General features: G+C 37.5%; 1 protein-coding gene across 1 annotated transcript in view; it reads right to left on the bottom strand.

Annotated features, from left to right (window-relative positions):
* The window catches only part of LOC130564708 (LHFPL tetraspan subfamily member 6 protein), a 68,256-nt gene extending 53,747 nt beyond the window's left edge, over positions 1–14,509 (bottom strand). Inside the window, exons 1-2 of the mRNA XM_057351043.1 lie at positions 14,209–14,509; positions 13,213–13,742 (exon numbers count right to left, since the gene is read on the bottom strand). Coding sequence (XP_057207026.1) covers positions 13,213–13,597 — 385 coding nt within the window. The 5' untranslated portion in view covers positions 13,598–13,742; positions 14,209–14,509. The remainder of the gene's footprint in view (positions 1–13,212; positions 13,743–14,208) is intronic.
* Positions 14,510–17,777: the final 3,268 nt, after the last annotated feature.

Raw genomic sequence — 17,777 nt, 5'->3', positions numbered from 1 at the left:
CGATTCTGATTTCCATTCAGAAGTGTCAAGCTCTTTGTCAGTGATAGATGAGTTGTAGTGTCAGGGTTAAGATGGGTGTGAACCGTCTGGCAGGGTGAGCAGAAGGGTTAGCATGCTAAAGTAACGCTAATGGAATTCTCTTCGGAGTGACAGATTAGCTAATGATCATATCTTCACCCGTACTATAAAATCTGAGCTTCGAACACCACCAAGTGCACATCCGTGCAGAAATAACATCAGTTTTATTAATGACTCATTTCCATAATACCTTGAAAGGCTAACATTTGCTGAATCATCAACTTCAAGAAGCTTTTAGTGTTATCTTTTAGTTACAGTATGGAGTACATCAGAGGCTTCATTTTAGTATCAAACGGATCCCTAATGATTTTCTCTGGGATGTGTAATATTAAGAGTTGTCTTCAGTTTCACAACATATCAGATCAAATGAAAAGCACCAGTGGTTTGTTTCTGCAGTGACAACAAGCCGGTATTAAGTGCCAACATTGTCTTGCGATGAACTGCGTAACGCTAGCACCAAATTATGCCAGAGAAAAACATTTCATCTCAAGTAAAAGGCACTTGTCTGAGTGGCGCTTGTTAAATGAGGCTCTCAGTGTGATCTGAATTTGCATTATAATCACAGAAACCTTTGCAGAAACTTGACATTTAAACTCTGTTTTATGACATCATAAACATGCGCGTGAAGTGAAAGGTTTTCCATAATTCTGCTAATAATTGTGCTGACTTCATAGATCATTTCTTTTCAGGAAAATATTAAACACCACTGTGCATACTATTCATGAAAATGGCAACCACAGAATGAAGATCTAAGATCTAACATGGCAGATGGGTCAAGGAAAATACTGTAAAAAAACTGTACGTTTCCGGCAGCTGGAGTGCCAGTAAAGTCACGTAGCATTACATGCTTTTCTTGTAAATTTGCAGTCTTTTCTGGAATTACGTTTTCAAAAATACTCTGTAATAATTATTCTGTAAAAATTGTAATTTTCTGGCAGCTGGAGCGTCAGTAAAATAACAGTTTCTTCAAGTAAAATGACATGTTTTTCTTTAAAATTAGCAGTCTTTTTCTGTAAATTGACAGTTTTTTACTGTATTTTAAAAACCCTGTAGAAAAACTGTACACTTCTGTAAAACGACAGTTTTTTTTACATTATACGTGAAATATCTGTAAAAAAAGTACAGTAGCAGTGAAATACAGTGTATGATTTTACGTGATTGAACGTTCATTTAACTTTTCAGTTTTTTACCCAATTTTGCATGTGATATTTTATGTTCATTACAGCAGGTTTAGTATTTTATCAGATATGACCGCTGTGACCTACAAACGGGAGAAAATGTAACTTTTTTTTTTCAACATTTTGTTGCGTGTCTTGTGCCTGGTTCTCATATGCGTTTAGTCACAAGACACTTGACAAAATTATGAGAATTTTCATGTTTAATTCACCAACAAGATGCTATGTTGCTAACAAGTTTCTACATAAAGACTACAACTTCCGTCAAGCATATGAGATGGTAGATGTCACGTTTTACAACCAAACTAGAGATTTATTACTTCTGAAAGGGTTTATTCTTGTAGCTGTACAACTAAAAAAAATCAAAATCAACATGTTTTGGCGTGTCTCTGAGGCATGTGCATAATATTAAGAGCTACAGTTTTCTCAGCACCACCTCTAATAATGCTACGAGCTGTTTCATTAGAGTTGAGCAATTCAGGTTTAACCTGTTACAGTTACAGCACATAAAAAGACAATCCCAAAACCTCAATGCCTCCTCAGGTTTTGACACAAATATGCCTCTCCATGCATTTCTTCCCGCTGTGTTCTATTGTCACGAATAAACGGTCTCTTGAGCATCAAACGTGACAGTTTCTTAACACACAGCACGCTAACCATTGGTTGCCACTAGCAATCTTGGGGCAGTTGTTGGATTTGATTGACAGTTCATTGAAAAATCCGATCCAAATGCTCCAGTTAAATTGTTTACTGATGCTGTTTTCAAACACTTGGTGCGAGGTAAGGTCAGGAAATATACCTGCGACACCCAATCGCACCAGTCAAATACCGTTTACCGGTGGTCAGAAACACTCCCAAAGGGCAACTCTAGGAACACTTGAGCTGATGTGAAAAACAGATTAAAAATCAACTGTACATAGACAACCAGTAGAAAGAGAGAGAGGGCATTGTTCAGTGCTTATCAGTTTAGACAGGTGAAAAACAGGGTAGAAACGGAAAGACTGTGTCTCAGTTTTCACTCACACTATAAATACAGGTCATTCCACAACACCGATCAGGACATTGAGTGACTGAAATCAAAGCCTCAATCTCCATATCGCTGGCTGTACTTCAGGACTGAAGAAACTCGGTACAATAGATGAACTATTGTCTGTTTTATTTGGCTAAAATTTAAGATTCACATGGTTTTTCCATAGAAAAATATCATAACTCAGAGACTCTTAAATAGTTTCTGTAACATGGAATCAAAATGGACCCAATTGCTTTTCTCAAAATATCCATTAAATCTTTTATAAAACAACTTTTCCTTTAGGTAATATCATCAAGTCATCTTATTTTTTACTTTAATTTAACTAGAATCACTCGAACTGTAAAAAGCCATCGAGTCTCTAGAGCGGTTCACATGAAAAGTGCTATTTTGATTATGTGCATGATGACACTTAAGTGTGTTGCTTGCAGCATTTCAAATCAGCAATTTACATTACATTAGATTATATGACATTTAAGAGGGTGCCTTAAAAGGCGTCTTATATTTCGCGTCTTTTCCACGCGCATATTCGTTATTTTAAATGTAGACTCGCGGCAGGTGCGCGCAAATAGGGTGCGACACTCCAACTGCTGATCACCCACTAGACGTCTGTGCCCTCCTGCTGCCATGGAAGCAAGATCCCGTAATATCGCAAGCCCACCCAACTGCTGTCTAACAGCGATTAGACTTCGGAGAACCAGCAGACAACAAGTAGAGAGATGATGCTTGAGAAAAGAGAAATGATTCAGTTTCCCACTATTGCAATCACCAATAGCTTACCTCAGGTGGTGGAGTTCTAAAAAACAATATCCTTTTATTATAAGTGCATGGGTGTCTCAAGAATCAAACCTTACTCCTAAACAAAATAAATCCACAATATATTTTTGTAAAGCATTTCTATGCTTTAAACCCCGCCCCTCACCGACTCTGACTCAAAGGTGAACTATTGAGAATCAACTATTGATTTCTTCCAAAAGCAGATGGCAAACTTATACCACCCCCATGCATGAATACACAACATATTTAAACTGATAACTAAAACACTGGTTTTATAGTAGGAACTGTAGGTGTGAGGAGCTCAGGGTGAAGTTCAATAAGTTTAGCGTCCCACTCAGAGCTGAATTGCTGTATGTGGAGGTTGAAGAATTGACAGGAAAACAGTGAGTCAGCAGATATTGCTTTCTAAAACGTCTTCATAATGCTTTAATGCCAACACTATAATAGTTATTACAGAGAAAAGCTATTACGTGCTCATGTGGATCAGTATACTTTGTGTAGATCTAATATTAAACATGAGCAATGCAGTGTTGGGTAAGTTACTCTCAAAAAGTAATTAATTACTAGTTACTAATTACATATTCAATAGTGTAATTAGATTACTGTACAAATTACTCTCTCCAAAAAGTGTTTAGTTATTTATTACTAATTACTTTCTATATCCTACATCAACCTTGATTAGTTAAGTGATTCAAGGATAGGCATGAAAGGGCTCATTTAATTCATTCAAATAAATAATATAAAACTACAAAAAGTACCCTCATTAACTGACCAAAGTATTACAAATGTGAGAATTATACATTAAAGCACAGATTTTAAAGTTAGACTTTGAATTTTGATGTCAATTCCACTATTGCACACACATACTGTATATTACACACAGTATTTAGTTTAATTACATCAGAAATAACTAATTAAATTACAGAAAAAACAAGAGTAATCCCTTACTTTACTTTTTCAAGGGAAAAGTAATTAAATTACAGCAACTAATTACTTAGTAACTAGTTACACCCAACACTGGCAATAAGTAATAGTGATGATGAATACTTGCTCTAGCAAACACAACTAATGATCTTGCTAGCCTCATTATTTTGAGTTTAGTCTACATAAATTTCCCAAGGAATTTTAGAAGAAACATTTATAAGAGACAGCTGATAAATAATAAAAAAGTAATTGAAAACTCCATAAAGTCCTTTGAGCAATTAGAAACAAGCGCAATAAACATTCTTTGCACTCTTGCTTTCTAGTAATTCACAAGCATCTACTGTATGCGAGAAGAAGCGTAATTTCTGACTAATATTAAAGCCCCTTGACAAATCCTCCACTACTCGCACAACACAAGAGTTTATTCCTTAACATAACGCTGGGTTCTGGCCAGACATCACAGGACTTGATGCCAAAATGGCTTCTTTCCATCATCAATGTTGAACTGAGGAACATTTAATTGCTCAATAGTTGCTCTCTGATTTTTCAGGAGAGTTCATGGAGTTCTCTGTCATTTAAGTATCATTATCTCAGATGTCTCTTCTAAATTTCTTGGAATAAGAAAATGCATGAGACAAAAAGCTAAATCATATGAATTGAATAGTATAAATTGCTTTTGGAATAATTAATGATAAAAGTTTGAGTCTGTATTACTCTGACTTTTAATTTGCACGCTTTGACAATATGCTCGCTTCCACTTACTTTTGGCCGTATGTATATGACATGATTTAAAAAAAAATATCGATAGTACAGGTATCACTATCGATACACTATCGAAAAAAAAAATTGCGATAGTTACATGTATTGATATTTTTCCACAGCCCTACTGGAAACTACTCAATTGTATAGATATCAGTTGTCTGTGTTGGCCACCATCTGATGCATAACTTTTTCATAGTAAAATCTCGCTTTGATTACTACTGTATATTTAATAGCAAATATTGTTTGACAATATATTTCTGTGATGATATCTTTTGTCGACATGCCAATGCACAAGATTTAAAGGTCCTGTGTGTGTTTTTTTTTGGAGGATCTATTGGAAGAAATGCGATAAAATATAAATAATGAACCGTTGTTTTTTTACCTTAGAATGAGCTATTTCTATCTACATACAGCGCAGGTCCCCTTACATGTTGTTTCTACAGTAGCCCTAAACGGACAAACTGCTCTACAGAGTGCGTTTCCTAAATATGTTATCTCCTGCAAAGAAGTGAAAACCTGACATTTTTGTTCTGTGACAGCCACCGTACGCTTTGAAAGGGGGGAGAGGTGGAGTGAGCCGTTGGTTGCAATTTGCAACCTCACCACTAGATGCTCATACAGTGGACCTTTAAATAAAAAAGTTGTTTTCACCCGAGGCTTTAATGCTATGTGACTAATCAGTCTAGCCCAAAAGGAAAATGTCAAGGAAAATATACAAAACTACTTTTACATGGCTATTAATGGAGAAATATGATTTGGGGTTCAGAAAGTGTAGTGTGGTTACGTAGTTGGAAATGTAATGCCATTCCAAAACTTTCAGAGTCCTCATCTGAGGCAACATAAATTTGTTTAAGGAGCTGTTAGCTCCTGGTCTGCTGTTGTTTGGATAAGATGGTTTGTGGTGGAGAGAGAGAGAGACAGTGTAAAGTGAGAGAGGTACTGTTGTGGGAGAAGTGTCTTCCTCCCCCACTTCGCTGTGACAGATGACTGAACCGCGGGGATCTCCGGGCGGCTGCTGACAGGACTGTATTTCACTAGAGCTCTGTGTACCGTAGCGTCTGTCAGTTTACACTAGCTACCGCATTTACTTTGTGTCATTCTGTGGTATGTCATTGGGAAGTAGGCTAACGCAGGGTAAAATTAAAAGAACAGTGTAATGAAACCAGAAGGAAACGAAAAGAAGTTTTGGAGAATGTCCTGGCCGTTTATAATAAATAGGGACTGGGGCTGTCAATCTCTTAAAATGACAAAACAAAGTTGTATTTTGATTTACAGATATTAAATTACTTTAGAAGAGTTGAAAACTTGGCACTGTCAAAGTACAGTCATGGACTCCTTTTATGGTGCTTTTTGGGGTTATTTTTTGTTGTGCAACCCCAGTCCCTATTGACTTTTGAAAGGGAAAGAGCACCAAAAACACTCCGACATGTCTACAGTAAATGCTGAGCAAATGTACATTTTATATACAAATGGGTTGTTTCAATTGATTTATTTCAATTTATAGGAGGAAACATCTGAGAATAAGATTATACTTAAAAAAGCACAAGAGAACTACACATAAAATCTCTTGAGCCATAAAAGATCAACCTATGAGCAATATAATTTTCCTCTTGGTTATTATTTAATACATTCCTATTGGCCCTCAATCGCTCTCCCCGCTGTGATTTCATTGACATATTTACTATTACAGGTAAAAGTTTCCTACACTGTATATCAGCTGAAAGTGCTTGCAATTGTTTTAATGATTCACCTTCACCTCAAACATTCTCATTTCACCAACGCTTAACTTCCACGAAAGAGAAACGTGCCACCACGCTCCATAAATCAACTATGAAACAAATTTTCTCCACTACTGCTTCTTTCATTTTAAGGTTGGCTGTGCAATAACAAATCCCTCATGTCAGCGTGCTTCATTTTTTTGCGGAATGCCAAGGGTGAGGTTGTGCGGCGCGTTCGGCCCTGTGCTGCTGAAAACAAGGACTTAACAGCCCACAACGCTGAAATAACACTTCCTGTCTTTCCTTCAGCAGCCCAGACTTCCTGTCTGTCTGAAGCAAAGCTCTGCTGAAGCTGGACATTCCTCCACAAGCTCTCACTCGATGCTTTCACGAGTTCTGTCTTTTATCACTTCTATTCTGGATCTCTCGGGCTGCTCAACTACCTCATGAGTGATCAAACAATGTTGGGTTACAGTCGCAGGAAGAATTACTGTACGTGAACCATTGGATAGAGTTCTGCAAAATTTGAACACATCCTTTTATCTGACCTGTGCTTATAGTTCACCCAAAAAATACAAATTCTGCCATTATTTATTCACCCTAATGTTGTTCAAAACCTGTAAATGACTCTTTCGTCTGTGGAACACAAAAGAAGATATTTTGAGAAATGTCCCTACAATGGCAGTCAAGGGGGGACAACGATGTTGGCTTAATAACATTCTTCAAAATATCATACAGGTTTGGAATGACATGAGAGTAAATAAATGATGAAAGAATTTACATTTTTTAATGAAAAAAAATTGCAGATGTGGTGGAATTTTGCAGAATTCCTTTTTTACAAGCCATACAGTTCAGCAGAATTCTTTGGATTTCTGGTCCGAATCGTTCTCTTAAAGGGACAGTTTACCCAAAAGTGAAAATTCTGTCATCGTTTACTCACCCTGGAGTTCCAAATAACTTTCTTTCTGTTCTGATGAACACAGAGGAAGATATTTGGAAGAATGCTTGTAACCAAACACCATTGACTACTAGGAAAAATGTCAATGGTAGTCAAAAGTGCACCAGAACTGTTTGCTGTCCTACATTCATCAAAACATCTTCTTTTGAGTTAGACAGAACAAAGAAATTTATAAAGCAATTTTTCAGCGCATTCCAGAGGCTTCTGTACTTTTTTAGCTGACACGCTGGGAACTTTTCTATCCTTCTATCTCTTGCAGTCATCTTTGCAGGATGCTCATTCCTAAGGAGAATAACAACAGTGCTGAACTTTCATAATTTAAAAGCAATTACGACTGAGGCTTTGAGATATTTTTGTAATCATTTCCAGTTTTAGGCAACAGTTCTTAATTTTAGGCCTGATATCTCTCTTGTCTGAGCCAATGCTTCTTGTGAATAGCAAACTGAAAGTTTGTGTTTTATGTAGCCTACAGCAGGACACAACGGTTCAACACCTCCAATCTCACATCAATGATTGGACTCCAGGTTATCTGACTCCTGACTTCACTTTTTCCCACTACTACATATTCATTCCACCGCAAGAGACTGTTTGGATGTAAAACAGTCAAGAGGGTCAGCAGTGTGGAGTGAGAAGGTTAAAGAGAGCCGCAGATCTGAAATAGAGGGCTGGAGACCAGGACAGAGAGCGATATCACCTCTTGGACACGATTAATTAATTGAAAAGTTTAGGAGGAGCGAGGAAAGAGAGTTAGCAAACGGCCGAGGAGAAAGACAAACTGCACATGCTCAAACACAAATAGAAAGGGAATTGGGTAGGGATGTAACGATTCACTCAGCTCATGATGCGATGCGATTCACGATTCTGATCTCATGATGCGATTTATTCATGATTTACTCACGATTTATTTTTACAAAATGAGTTGAAACAAATTAGAAATGAACAACTTCCCTTGCATTATTTCTTAAATGCTTCACGTTTCTTTGTATAATAAAATAATGTTTTATTTCAAATAACTAAACTAAACTGCAATTTTATAACAAATTAATAATAGAAAAAGTCTCTTTAATATAAACAAACTAATACTGTCTGAGCTTTTCTTGGATTTTTTTTGCATTTAAGAAATATCAGCATGTCCACGTTTAGATTTGCAGTGAAAATAGCGGCCCCTGCTGTTCAAAAATTGTATTGCGATTCAGTTCACACCTCAACCGATTTGAATCGTCACTCATTATAACCGATTTTCAACCGGCTCACGGTGAATCGTTACATCGCTAGAATTGGGTGAACAAAGCTAAAACAAATTGCTTTTAAACTGTTGCCTTGCACCATAGACTTGCGTTATTAGTATATGCACACATTTTTGTTCTTACCAAATTGTCAAAATTATTGTATTGTATTTTCATACCACAGATGTTGTCCATAGTGTTTATGCTTAACCAGAAAATGTTAAAATGATCACAGTGCCCCTGTGTAGCTCAAGCTAATTCGTTTTCCAGCATTTAGATAAAGTTCAAACCTGTGGGTACCCACAAGCTAATTTATTTCATTTAGAGATCTTTTTATAAATCCACCCAAACATGACATAGCTGAAGTACCTTTTATCACTGCAAACATATGGGTCAACTCAAGATCAAGTTTCATTGATTTCATAAAAAGTCTGAAATGTGATCCAGATATGTGATATTCAAAGCCATATGAGATTGAAACAACATGAGAATAAGTGAATATGGAAAGAATATATTTGCTAGTGGGCTATAGGGACTGTTTTGTACTATTTTGGTGCTAAAACCCCATCAGTGGAAGTTTACGGAAAGAAACCTGCTCTCTAGGAAAAAAATCATTGATTTTGTTTGAGACTCAAACTCACCGGCTCAGGTTCCTATGTAACAATATAACTCTTTCAAAAGGAAATTCGAATACATTTTATTCCACTATGACACACTGTACAAATCAACCATCACACCAAACAAATCAGCCATTCAATAGAAGTTACTCGGCACTATTCATAGAGTGCACAATGAGTAATTCATCACATATGAATCTTGAGAGCACTCAACAATGAATCATTTGATACATGATGACCAAGAAAATGTCAAAAGGGATGTCAGACAGACGGTTACATTTCAAGTCAAGAAACATGAAAGATAAGGATAATATCTGCATTCTTTGATGAACAACTGTCATGGATTTTCCCACTGACTCATCTGTCATGGAAAAGTCTTTTAACTTTTGACTTCACCACTCAGCAGGACAAACCTGTTCTGTTATTTCTTCCTAAAAGATGCTACCGTCCAAACAACCATGGCACATGTCCAGAAAGTGATACTTAAATAAATAAACAAATGACACTAAATGAATTGCATCACACACCCAGAAAAGTGTATTACTCATACAAATGCATTTATCTGGAGCTAGTATCTTTCCCTGTGAAAGCACACATGCTGGTAATCCAAAGACATTATAAAAAAGGAAATCGCTGGTTTCAAACTTTTTTTGACTTTTTAAATGTAGCCAAATATAACCATTAAATAGTTTAATAGATAAGTTTCTATATACTGTACATTATACTTATTTATTCAGCTTCTGTTTATACATTTATTATTGGACGGCCTGACTTGGACAACTGAATCTTATACGACACACCCCTTCAACGCATGGTTGCCGCTGAAAGCAAATGCTAATAAAAACAATTTAGTAGTGCTTTAGATACAGCCTTCAATGTATGTACAACATGATAAAACAGAATTTACAGCGTAAACACTTATCCCTTACTTCCACAAACTTTGCATATTGTTCCCTACAGACATGCACTCTAGAGATACATTATTGTTACAATTAGTTACGTTGTAAATTATGTTTAATTATGCGTTGCGGGCTGTTCTCTAAAGCGTTACCATTTTCCAACGCCCGACCTCAACAAGGACTGATTTATTCTTAATGAAAGGTTGTGATTAAATGACATAATTCTGGGTTTTGTTACAAAAAGGAAAACATCATTCACGTTCAAAAGAACAAAGACAGGCTTCAGAGCAAGAGTTTCTAATGAAAGATGTTTTGGTGACACATAAAGGGCCTATCTGTCCTGTTATCAGTGAAATGGGCAGCAGATGAGTCAAAGTGAACCGTGGGGAGGTTCTGCCCGTGCCAAAGGCCCGTTCTTCACAGGCCTCGCCACCAGACAGCTCTCATTAACACACCACAATGGAAATGAAAGGGACTCAATTGGCGAGGACAGCCGCGGTCCGGTGATTTAACATCAGGGTACTGTTCCTTTCTCTCTGGGTCCCTGGCCTTTTTCGATTAACCTCCGTCTGGAGCTTTTCAATGCTCTCTTTCTCTTTTGTTCTGTTCCGCATGCTTTAATTTAACATTGCGCTTCGACTCATGCGGCTATATCAGTTTGAAGAGTTTAAGCACTGAAGAGTTTAGTTCTACTCAGGTAATCCAAACACTAATAAAAAAAAGCTGTGTCAGCTTCAGGATAAAAACGAATCACTAATTGTCGACTTCTATTGATTTGAAGCGTAAAACTGATGATAAAGACCATGACGTTTGCTTACATCAGCCATCACCCAGTCTGGTCTGGGCAGCTTAACAGGAAGTGATGCGTTCAGCAGTCCTGTAACCTCCTTGTGTCTCTCTCGTTCAAGCCATTTCTCTCATTGAGAAGCGACAGCGGACGCCTCAGTGTCAATAATGACACACCTGGATAGCTGACATCAGGTCGAATTTGCCCTGACACAGATAAGAGGCAAACTTTAATGCACAAATGTATGTAACATGATTTGAACAGTTTGTATGTCGGTTTGCACAGACGATGAGCTCATGAGAATGAAGATGAGTTTGTCTACACAAGCAAGATGGAGATAAATGGGTTGCGTTAATGAAGATGAAGTATCCTTACAACACCAACAATCCAAGACACGACCTAGACATTTCCACCATGGAAAAGCAATTAAACTTTATTTCCTGAAGTATTTGTTTCACCTTCTCTGCAGTGAGTTGAAAGGCTATCAGATCAGCGAATAAAAGGCACCTTGTGGGCAAGAACAAAACAAACCAAGTTTGGAATTACAGCCCCGAGGTTCCAGTCTAAACTCAATCAGGTTTTCCTCATTCTGTTCACATTGGGGCAAAGGCACCCTGAATTACACCGGCTGAAATTGCTGTTCACTGAACTAGAGAGAAAATGGAAAGGGGTTTGAACAAATGACCTCTTTCCTAATGATCAGTAAGCAGCTATTTACACGACACATATTCATTGGAAACACAATGTAGACACAGCGTGCATAAAATGGCCAACACACATGCACATTAAAAAGCTGTCAGGTTGGCTATTATTACTCACCTTCAACAATTATAATGACCTTATATGTTATTATTTGAATGACTTAGCTGAAACTTGCCTATGATGTGTTTCAATATGAAAGTTACAGTAAAGATGCACAAAATTCACATTCATTGTACAACCACACAATGTTTGCAACAAAGACATTTTTAAAGCTATCAAGTTTGTGCGCGTTATCACTGTAATGATGATGTGATCAATAAGTCTTGGCAATATGTGCTTCTCACATATCATTAAAATTGTTGAAGCAATTTCAACTTTATTGAAAATAAAAGTTACAGCAATTCAGCACTACTCAAGATTTTAAATTGTAAGTTGTATAGCCAATTTGATTATTTATTTAAGGCTAATTGGGTTGGCTATAATATTACTCACCTCATTATGACCTTTGTGCAGTTATGCTATACATTGTATAATATATTGTATTATATATTGAAGTTGTACATGGTCCTTGCAGATTCACAAACTGCATGTTGCATATAAATACATGCACATCTCTTACAAACTATACAGGTAGATGCCAAATATATACAGAGTATATATTGCCAGTTCCTTCTATAGGCTTATAATTCTTTCTAGAGTAATTCTCCATTTACATTTACACTTAGGTACATTATAAAGTGATTTACTAAGGTGCTTTTATTGGGATTCGAACCAGCACCATGCTCTACCTCTACAAATTTAAGGCACCTGTTGACCACATATAGTTCCACCCACGAAAAACCAAGAAAGATAAACAAATTATACAGACGGGGAAAAATTAAGAGTCCTCTCCAGTTTTGCCTTAAATCATCATTTTTGTATGTATTGTGTCAATTCCAGTCCAGTGTCTGCTGAATTTCAACAAACCTCAGGAATGACATAAACTCACCCTAAAGCAATGTGGAAGACTGAGAGAATGCAAAGACACAGACGTTGTGAAAACATCAGGATTATTCCATCATACTCATTCTGATTCTAAACTAATTCGAATAATATTCAAATTCTAATAAAATTATTAGTATTGTGCTGTTTAACCGTGAATATTAACTTGTTTTCTTTGCGGTATTCAAGATCGCACAACAGTTCGTATATGCTTTTTTCAATTTCCTGCAAATAAATGCAAATACAAAACAACATTTTCATTTGGAAATGAAAATTCATTTTCAATTTGTCAGTAGTTCACAGAATGAAACAAAATTGATCATTTTTACTTCAACATGTACCCTACCTAGAAAAACTCAATTAAGAAAAATTGAAAATAATTTTGGAGTGGTCTCTTGTTGTTCCAGCAGCTATATATTTGCATAAATGAAGCCTAAGACGCATTGTGTTTTTATTTGTTTACTTCAGTTTTTCGGTCTTTTGACTTTTAAATGTGATGTTTTGTGAGATTCAGCGTCTCCAGTCTGCATGCTGCACATAAATCTAACCCTTGTTATGCATGTTGACAGTTTATTACTCACCCCCAACGAACTGCATACCCCCGGCTGCGCGTCCGATGGTTCTGGAGATGAGCTCTGATATGCAGCATCCCATTAGGGCTGTGAGCGCCACCAGCAGCAACAGACCGCATCCGATCCCCGTCACCACTGTACAGATGCGCCACTCCACGCTCGGGATACCCTGAAAGCTCGCGTAGCGCCCGCACTCCTCCAGCATGACCGTGGCCTGCCTCTCCTCATCTCGGACGGGATATGAACAGCGGCGAAATGTTCCGAAAGACACGGGCTTACCCATCTGCGAGCCCAGCAGCCAGTAGGGCATGAAGAATCCCACACATGAGGCAGCTGCGCTCAGCAGGGACACCAGAGCCCAGATCATCCCTGTGTATGTCAGACTGGACGCCATGCTGGATAAATCGTTATAAATATCACTTCCAAAAGGGTGGTGGACAAACAAAGGTGTCACAAAATAATTCCCTTTCCCGGGTTGGACGTGAAATGTCTAGCTCCATACAGTCTTCACCGTGGTTCTCACTTTCGTGTCGTGTCACCTGTCAAAGAAACAAAACTGTCACAAGAATCGGAAACACTGGATAACTGTAATAAATAAGTCGTAAAAATAAAAATATATATATATTTTCAGTTTATAAAGCATTAGTCAAAAATGCAAACGAATGTTCTTAAAATTAAACTGGCTGTTCACACAAGACGCGAAATTGCGTTTAGATCGCAGAGCGCGTAAAGTACTGAAGAACGCGTCTGTGTGAACTGGAACCCAAATCGCGCACTGCACTCCAAAAACTCCCCAAAACTTTGATACAGCGAGATGGTTAAACATCTCATATTTACACAACCCAATATTGACTGGAAAATAAAATAAAGTCATGCAAAGCCCTAGGCGCTCTGATAATCAATTATTAGTCACTGACACGCGCAGTCCTGCGTAACACTAAATACAGAACAGTCATGCAATGCATGAACGACCATAAAAAACATCTTGAATAATGAATAACTTACCACGATATGTTGTAGGTGATGTCTTTATTCAAACTCTAGCTTTACCACACCGTGGAATAGATAAAGTTTGTCCCGGAACGGAGCGCAACTCGCGGGTGTGCGAACAGAAAACAAGCCTAAATTCCTTCAGGTGCCCCGTGCTGAGGTCTATTTTAGTCTTTATGGTTAGTCCCTGTCACTCCTGCTTGAAAAGCGCTGATATAATCCTGGTGTTTTTATAATAAAAGAGACGCAAAACATTGAGCGGTGCGCGCATCGGGCTCAGTGTGAGGCAGCAGTCAGACTGAGTGAGTGAATGAGGCTGAGACTGTGCGCTTTCACACACTCGAGTCTCCGCCCCCACAGGCTGCCTTTGAATCATGACGAAGTGTCACATGTTCTGTAAACTTTTAAAATCAATTTGTGTTTATACACGTGGAAAAGGGGCATGTTGTCACACACAGGAGTCAGCTTGATGTTAATCTACTCTGATCTGTGACAACACTAAACGCACATGTCTAATATTGTGTACATTATCGTATAATATTTATTTGTTTTTCAACAATATTTTACCAGGAAAACAACTAAATACATGCACTCTTGGTGGGCAAGTGACACAATCACCCAACAGTTGTATGCATATCCATCGCAGTGGAGATGACACGGATGTGTCAACTTTCAATGTACACACTTAATTTCACAGTTGCAATGTGTTGCAGGCACATTTAATTAAATTGTATTATTCTTTATAAATACACAATAAAAATCTAATTTATTCACTTAAAAGGCTGGATTGGTAGGGATTTTATGGAGTTTATGGAACAGAAGACATACAGTGTGAACGTGTAAAGCTCGGGAGATGCTGGTGCAAAGTGGTGCATTCTGGAGAAGTGACCACAGCTGTGAATTATTTAGAAAGCCCCCCACGCCCACAATCACAGGGGAAAGCCGTAACTCTTTTGCCCACCTCTTTTCTCCATCTAATTCAGCTGAAATTCAATTGTTTTGCACTCTCTGGTGCAATATTTGTAGTGGCTGTACTTATTCATTGTCAACATGTCGTCCCTTTTCCCTCCGGCAAGGTGAAGTTAATGTCATGACACTAGTTTGAAGTGACTGGGCCAACAGCTAGCTGCCAGTGGGTAGGAAATTATAGTAGCTGTAAGGTGTCACCTCAAAAGATCAGAGTTTTTATTGTGTTTGTTCAACTGTTTCAACTGTTTTTTATTAACTACAAAAGTGGAAAAACCCCAAAAGTACTACCATAATACAATTGGAATTACCAATTGGAATGATTTACAAAACTATTCTCTACTAAATTAGTATTGATTTTTTTTATTTATACAGGTGGGGACTTTCTGTTCATTTCTATAGTTTTATACAGCTAACCCTATCTTAAAGCATTTATAAATAAAGCATTTGAAACATTACTGATTATGTTTATTGGGGAATTTTCCACATAGGGACTGTTTACTTTTGGTACCCACAATAGTATCCACCATGTTTGCATTATGTATAACAAACAACATAGCCATAGGCTATAGCCTATAAACAACTGTTAGAATAATTTACTCAGATGTGGCCAAAGTATAACTACAAGGAATGCATGTCGCAAGCTTAAATTAAAACGTGGTACCTACGTTTATCACTTATGGTTGGACCCCAACCGTTTTCTTGCATTTGTTAACTTCTCCAGTGGCCTTCTGGGAAAAAACGTCGAAGTGATCGCTGGAAAAAAAACTAGGCAGGAGCAGTAAGAAATAGAAGTATTTTGTCGTTTGAATACAATACTGAGGATTTTACATTTTATGTTCACACAAGTGTGCATAGACCTGGGGCGTCATTTATAACCGTTGCGTACGCACAAAACATTCCCTGAAAGAGGCGTACCCATGCAAAAGATGGGATTTATAAAAACAAACTTGACGGAAAAATGTGCGCACCTGCACGCAAACTCTGACCCATGCGTACGGACATTTTGGAGACAGAGCAGTTTGGCGACACCGATGGTTAGTGAACTCAAGTTAGATTACAGAAAGTAAGTGTGATAAAAACGATTATAAACATTAATCTCTCACACACATCTAATTTTACCTTAAATATCATTATCACGAAGATTAAATCTGCAGAGTTATTTGCGCTTGTATTGGGTGATACTTGTTATGCAGCTCTTGTCAAATCAAACTCAAATCTTAAATAAAAATTCAATCTAAATATTTAATCAGCGCTGTTTCACCATCACACTATGAGCGCATGAGGAGGAGATGATCCGACTGCATAGAATATAGGACAGCATCAAATAACAGAGTGTAAATCAATAGCTAAATATATTTTCCTTACTATGCATAATCATCGAATGTCAAAGTCTGGAAATACAGCCATTAAACTCTCGCACAATCGTTTCTATAAATGTCCTCGTTATCGGTTCTAACTAAGTTCATAAGAAAACCGGAATGAAGAAACATTCGTCTTTAACAATTATGTCTTCAAATTTTATCTCAGGCGAAGGACACCACTAATTAATGATGTGATTTTAATGAGGTGTTAATGATCAGTCTAAATGCTGTAAACATATAAATGCTGCAGAGACCTTTGGCTTTAATATCATTATAATTATAATTTTAACAATTATTAATATAGAAATCTCAGTGAATCTCATGTGTGGCCATTTGTGATTTCGTTACGGAGATAAAGGATGGAATCGGGGGGTTTACATAATTTTTGTTATTTTTCTATGGCATCTGATAGCGGTTGAACCCGGAAACGGTATACGTCCATAATGGTGCGTGACGTCAGGCTTAACAAGCGGATTGGATGCCAGGCTTATCAATATACGAATAAGCTTTCATAAGGTGCTTTTTATGGGTAAAAATGGGCGTGTACAGGGCGGGATATGAGGCTGATTCACGTACGCACACTTGCAGGCCATCTGTGAATTATGAAGGGAAAATTTTTGTTTGTGTATGCCCTTTTGAGCATTCTGGCGTACGTTCACTTTTAGGAAGGTTTCTACGCACAGTTTTATAAATGAGGCCCCTGGACAGCAGTCTCCCAATCATCACGCACGCGCGCACTAGACGTGCACACAGTTTATGCTTGTGCACTCCCTGCAAACATTCAGTTGTATTCGTATTTATAACCTTCATTTGACTTTTGTTAAAGTCTTTCTGTTCTCTTTAAAAAAACTGGTACGACAATTTGTTTGCATATTAACGACTTGAACCTGACAACACAGCACTTCCAGACTCTTTCACATAGCATTCAGATTTACATTTAGGCGTCTGCTAAAGTAATTAATAGGCCTAGTAAGTCAAATAATTACAAATGTAACGGTCTGTTAAGCACTACAGGATTTAACAACAAATATTTAGTAAAATTATGGTCTACATTAAAGAGATGTACACACAGATTTAATTATGCAATATAAAAGTATACACGCAAAAGTACGTTTTAATTTGCAGCACTTAAACTCGCAAAATAATTTTTATTTGCACATTCTTTCACATTTAGGATATTTCGGACCGCGTCCCGTCATACAGGTGTACATGTGGAACAACAGTTCCGCGCTCTTGTTGCAGCGGGGACGTTTT

The sequence above is a fragment of the Triplophysa rosa genome, linkage group LG14 (assembly GCF_024868665.1).
Source record: "Triplophysa rosa linkage group LG14, Trosa_1v2, whole genome shotgun sequence".
Classification (NCBI taxonomy): Eukaryota; Metazoa; Chordata; class Actinopteri; order Cypriniformes; family Nemacheilidae; genus Triplophysa; species Triplophysa rosa.
The sequence above is the reverse complement of the archived record's forward strand: the minus strand, read 5'-3'. Positions and strand labels throughout refer to the sequence as shown.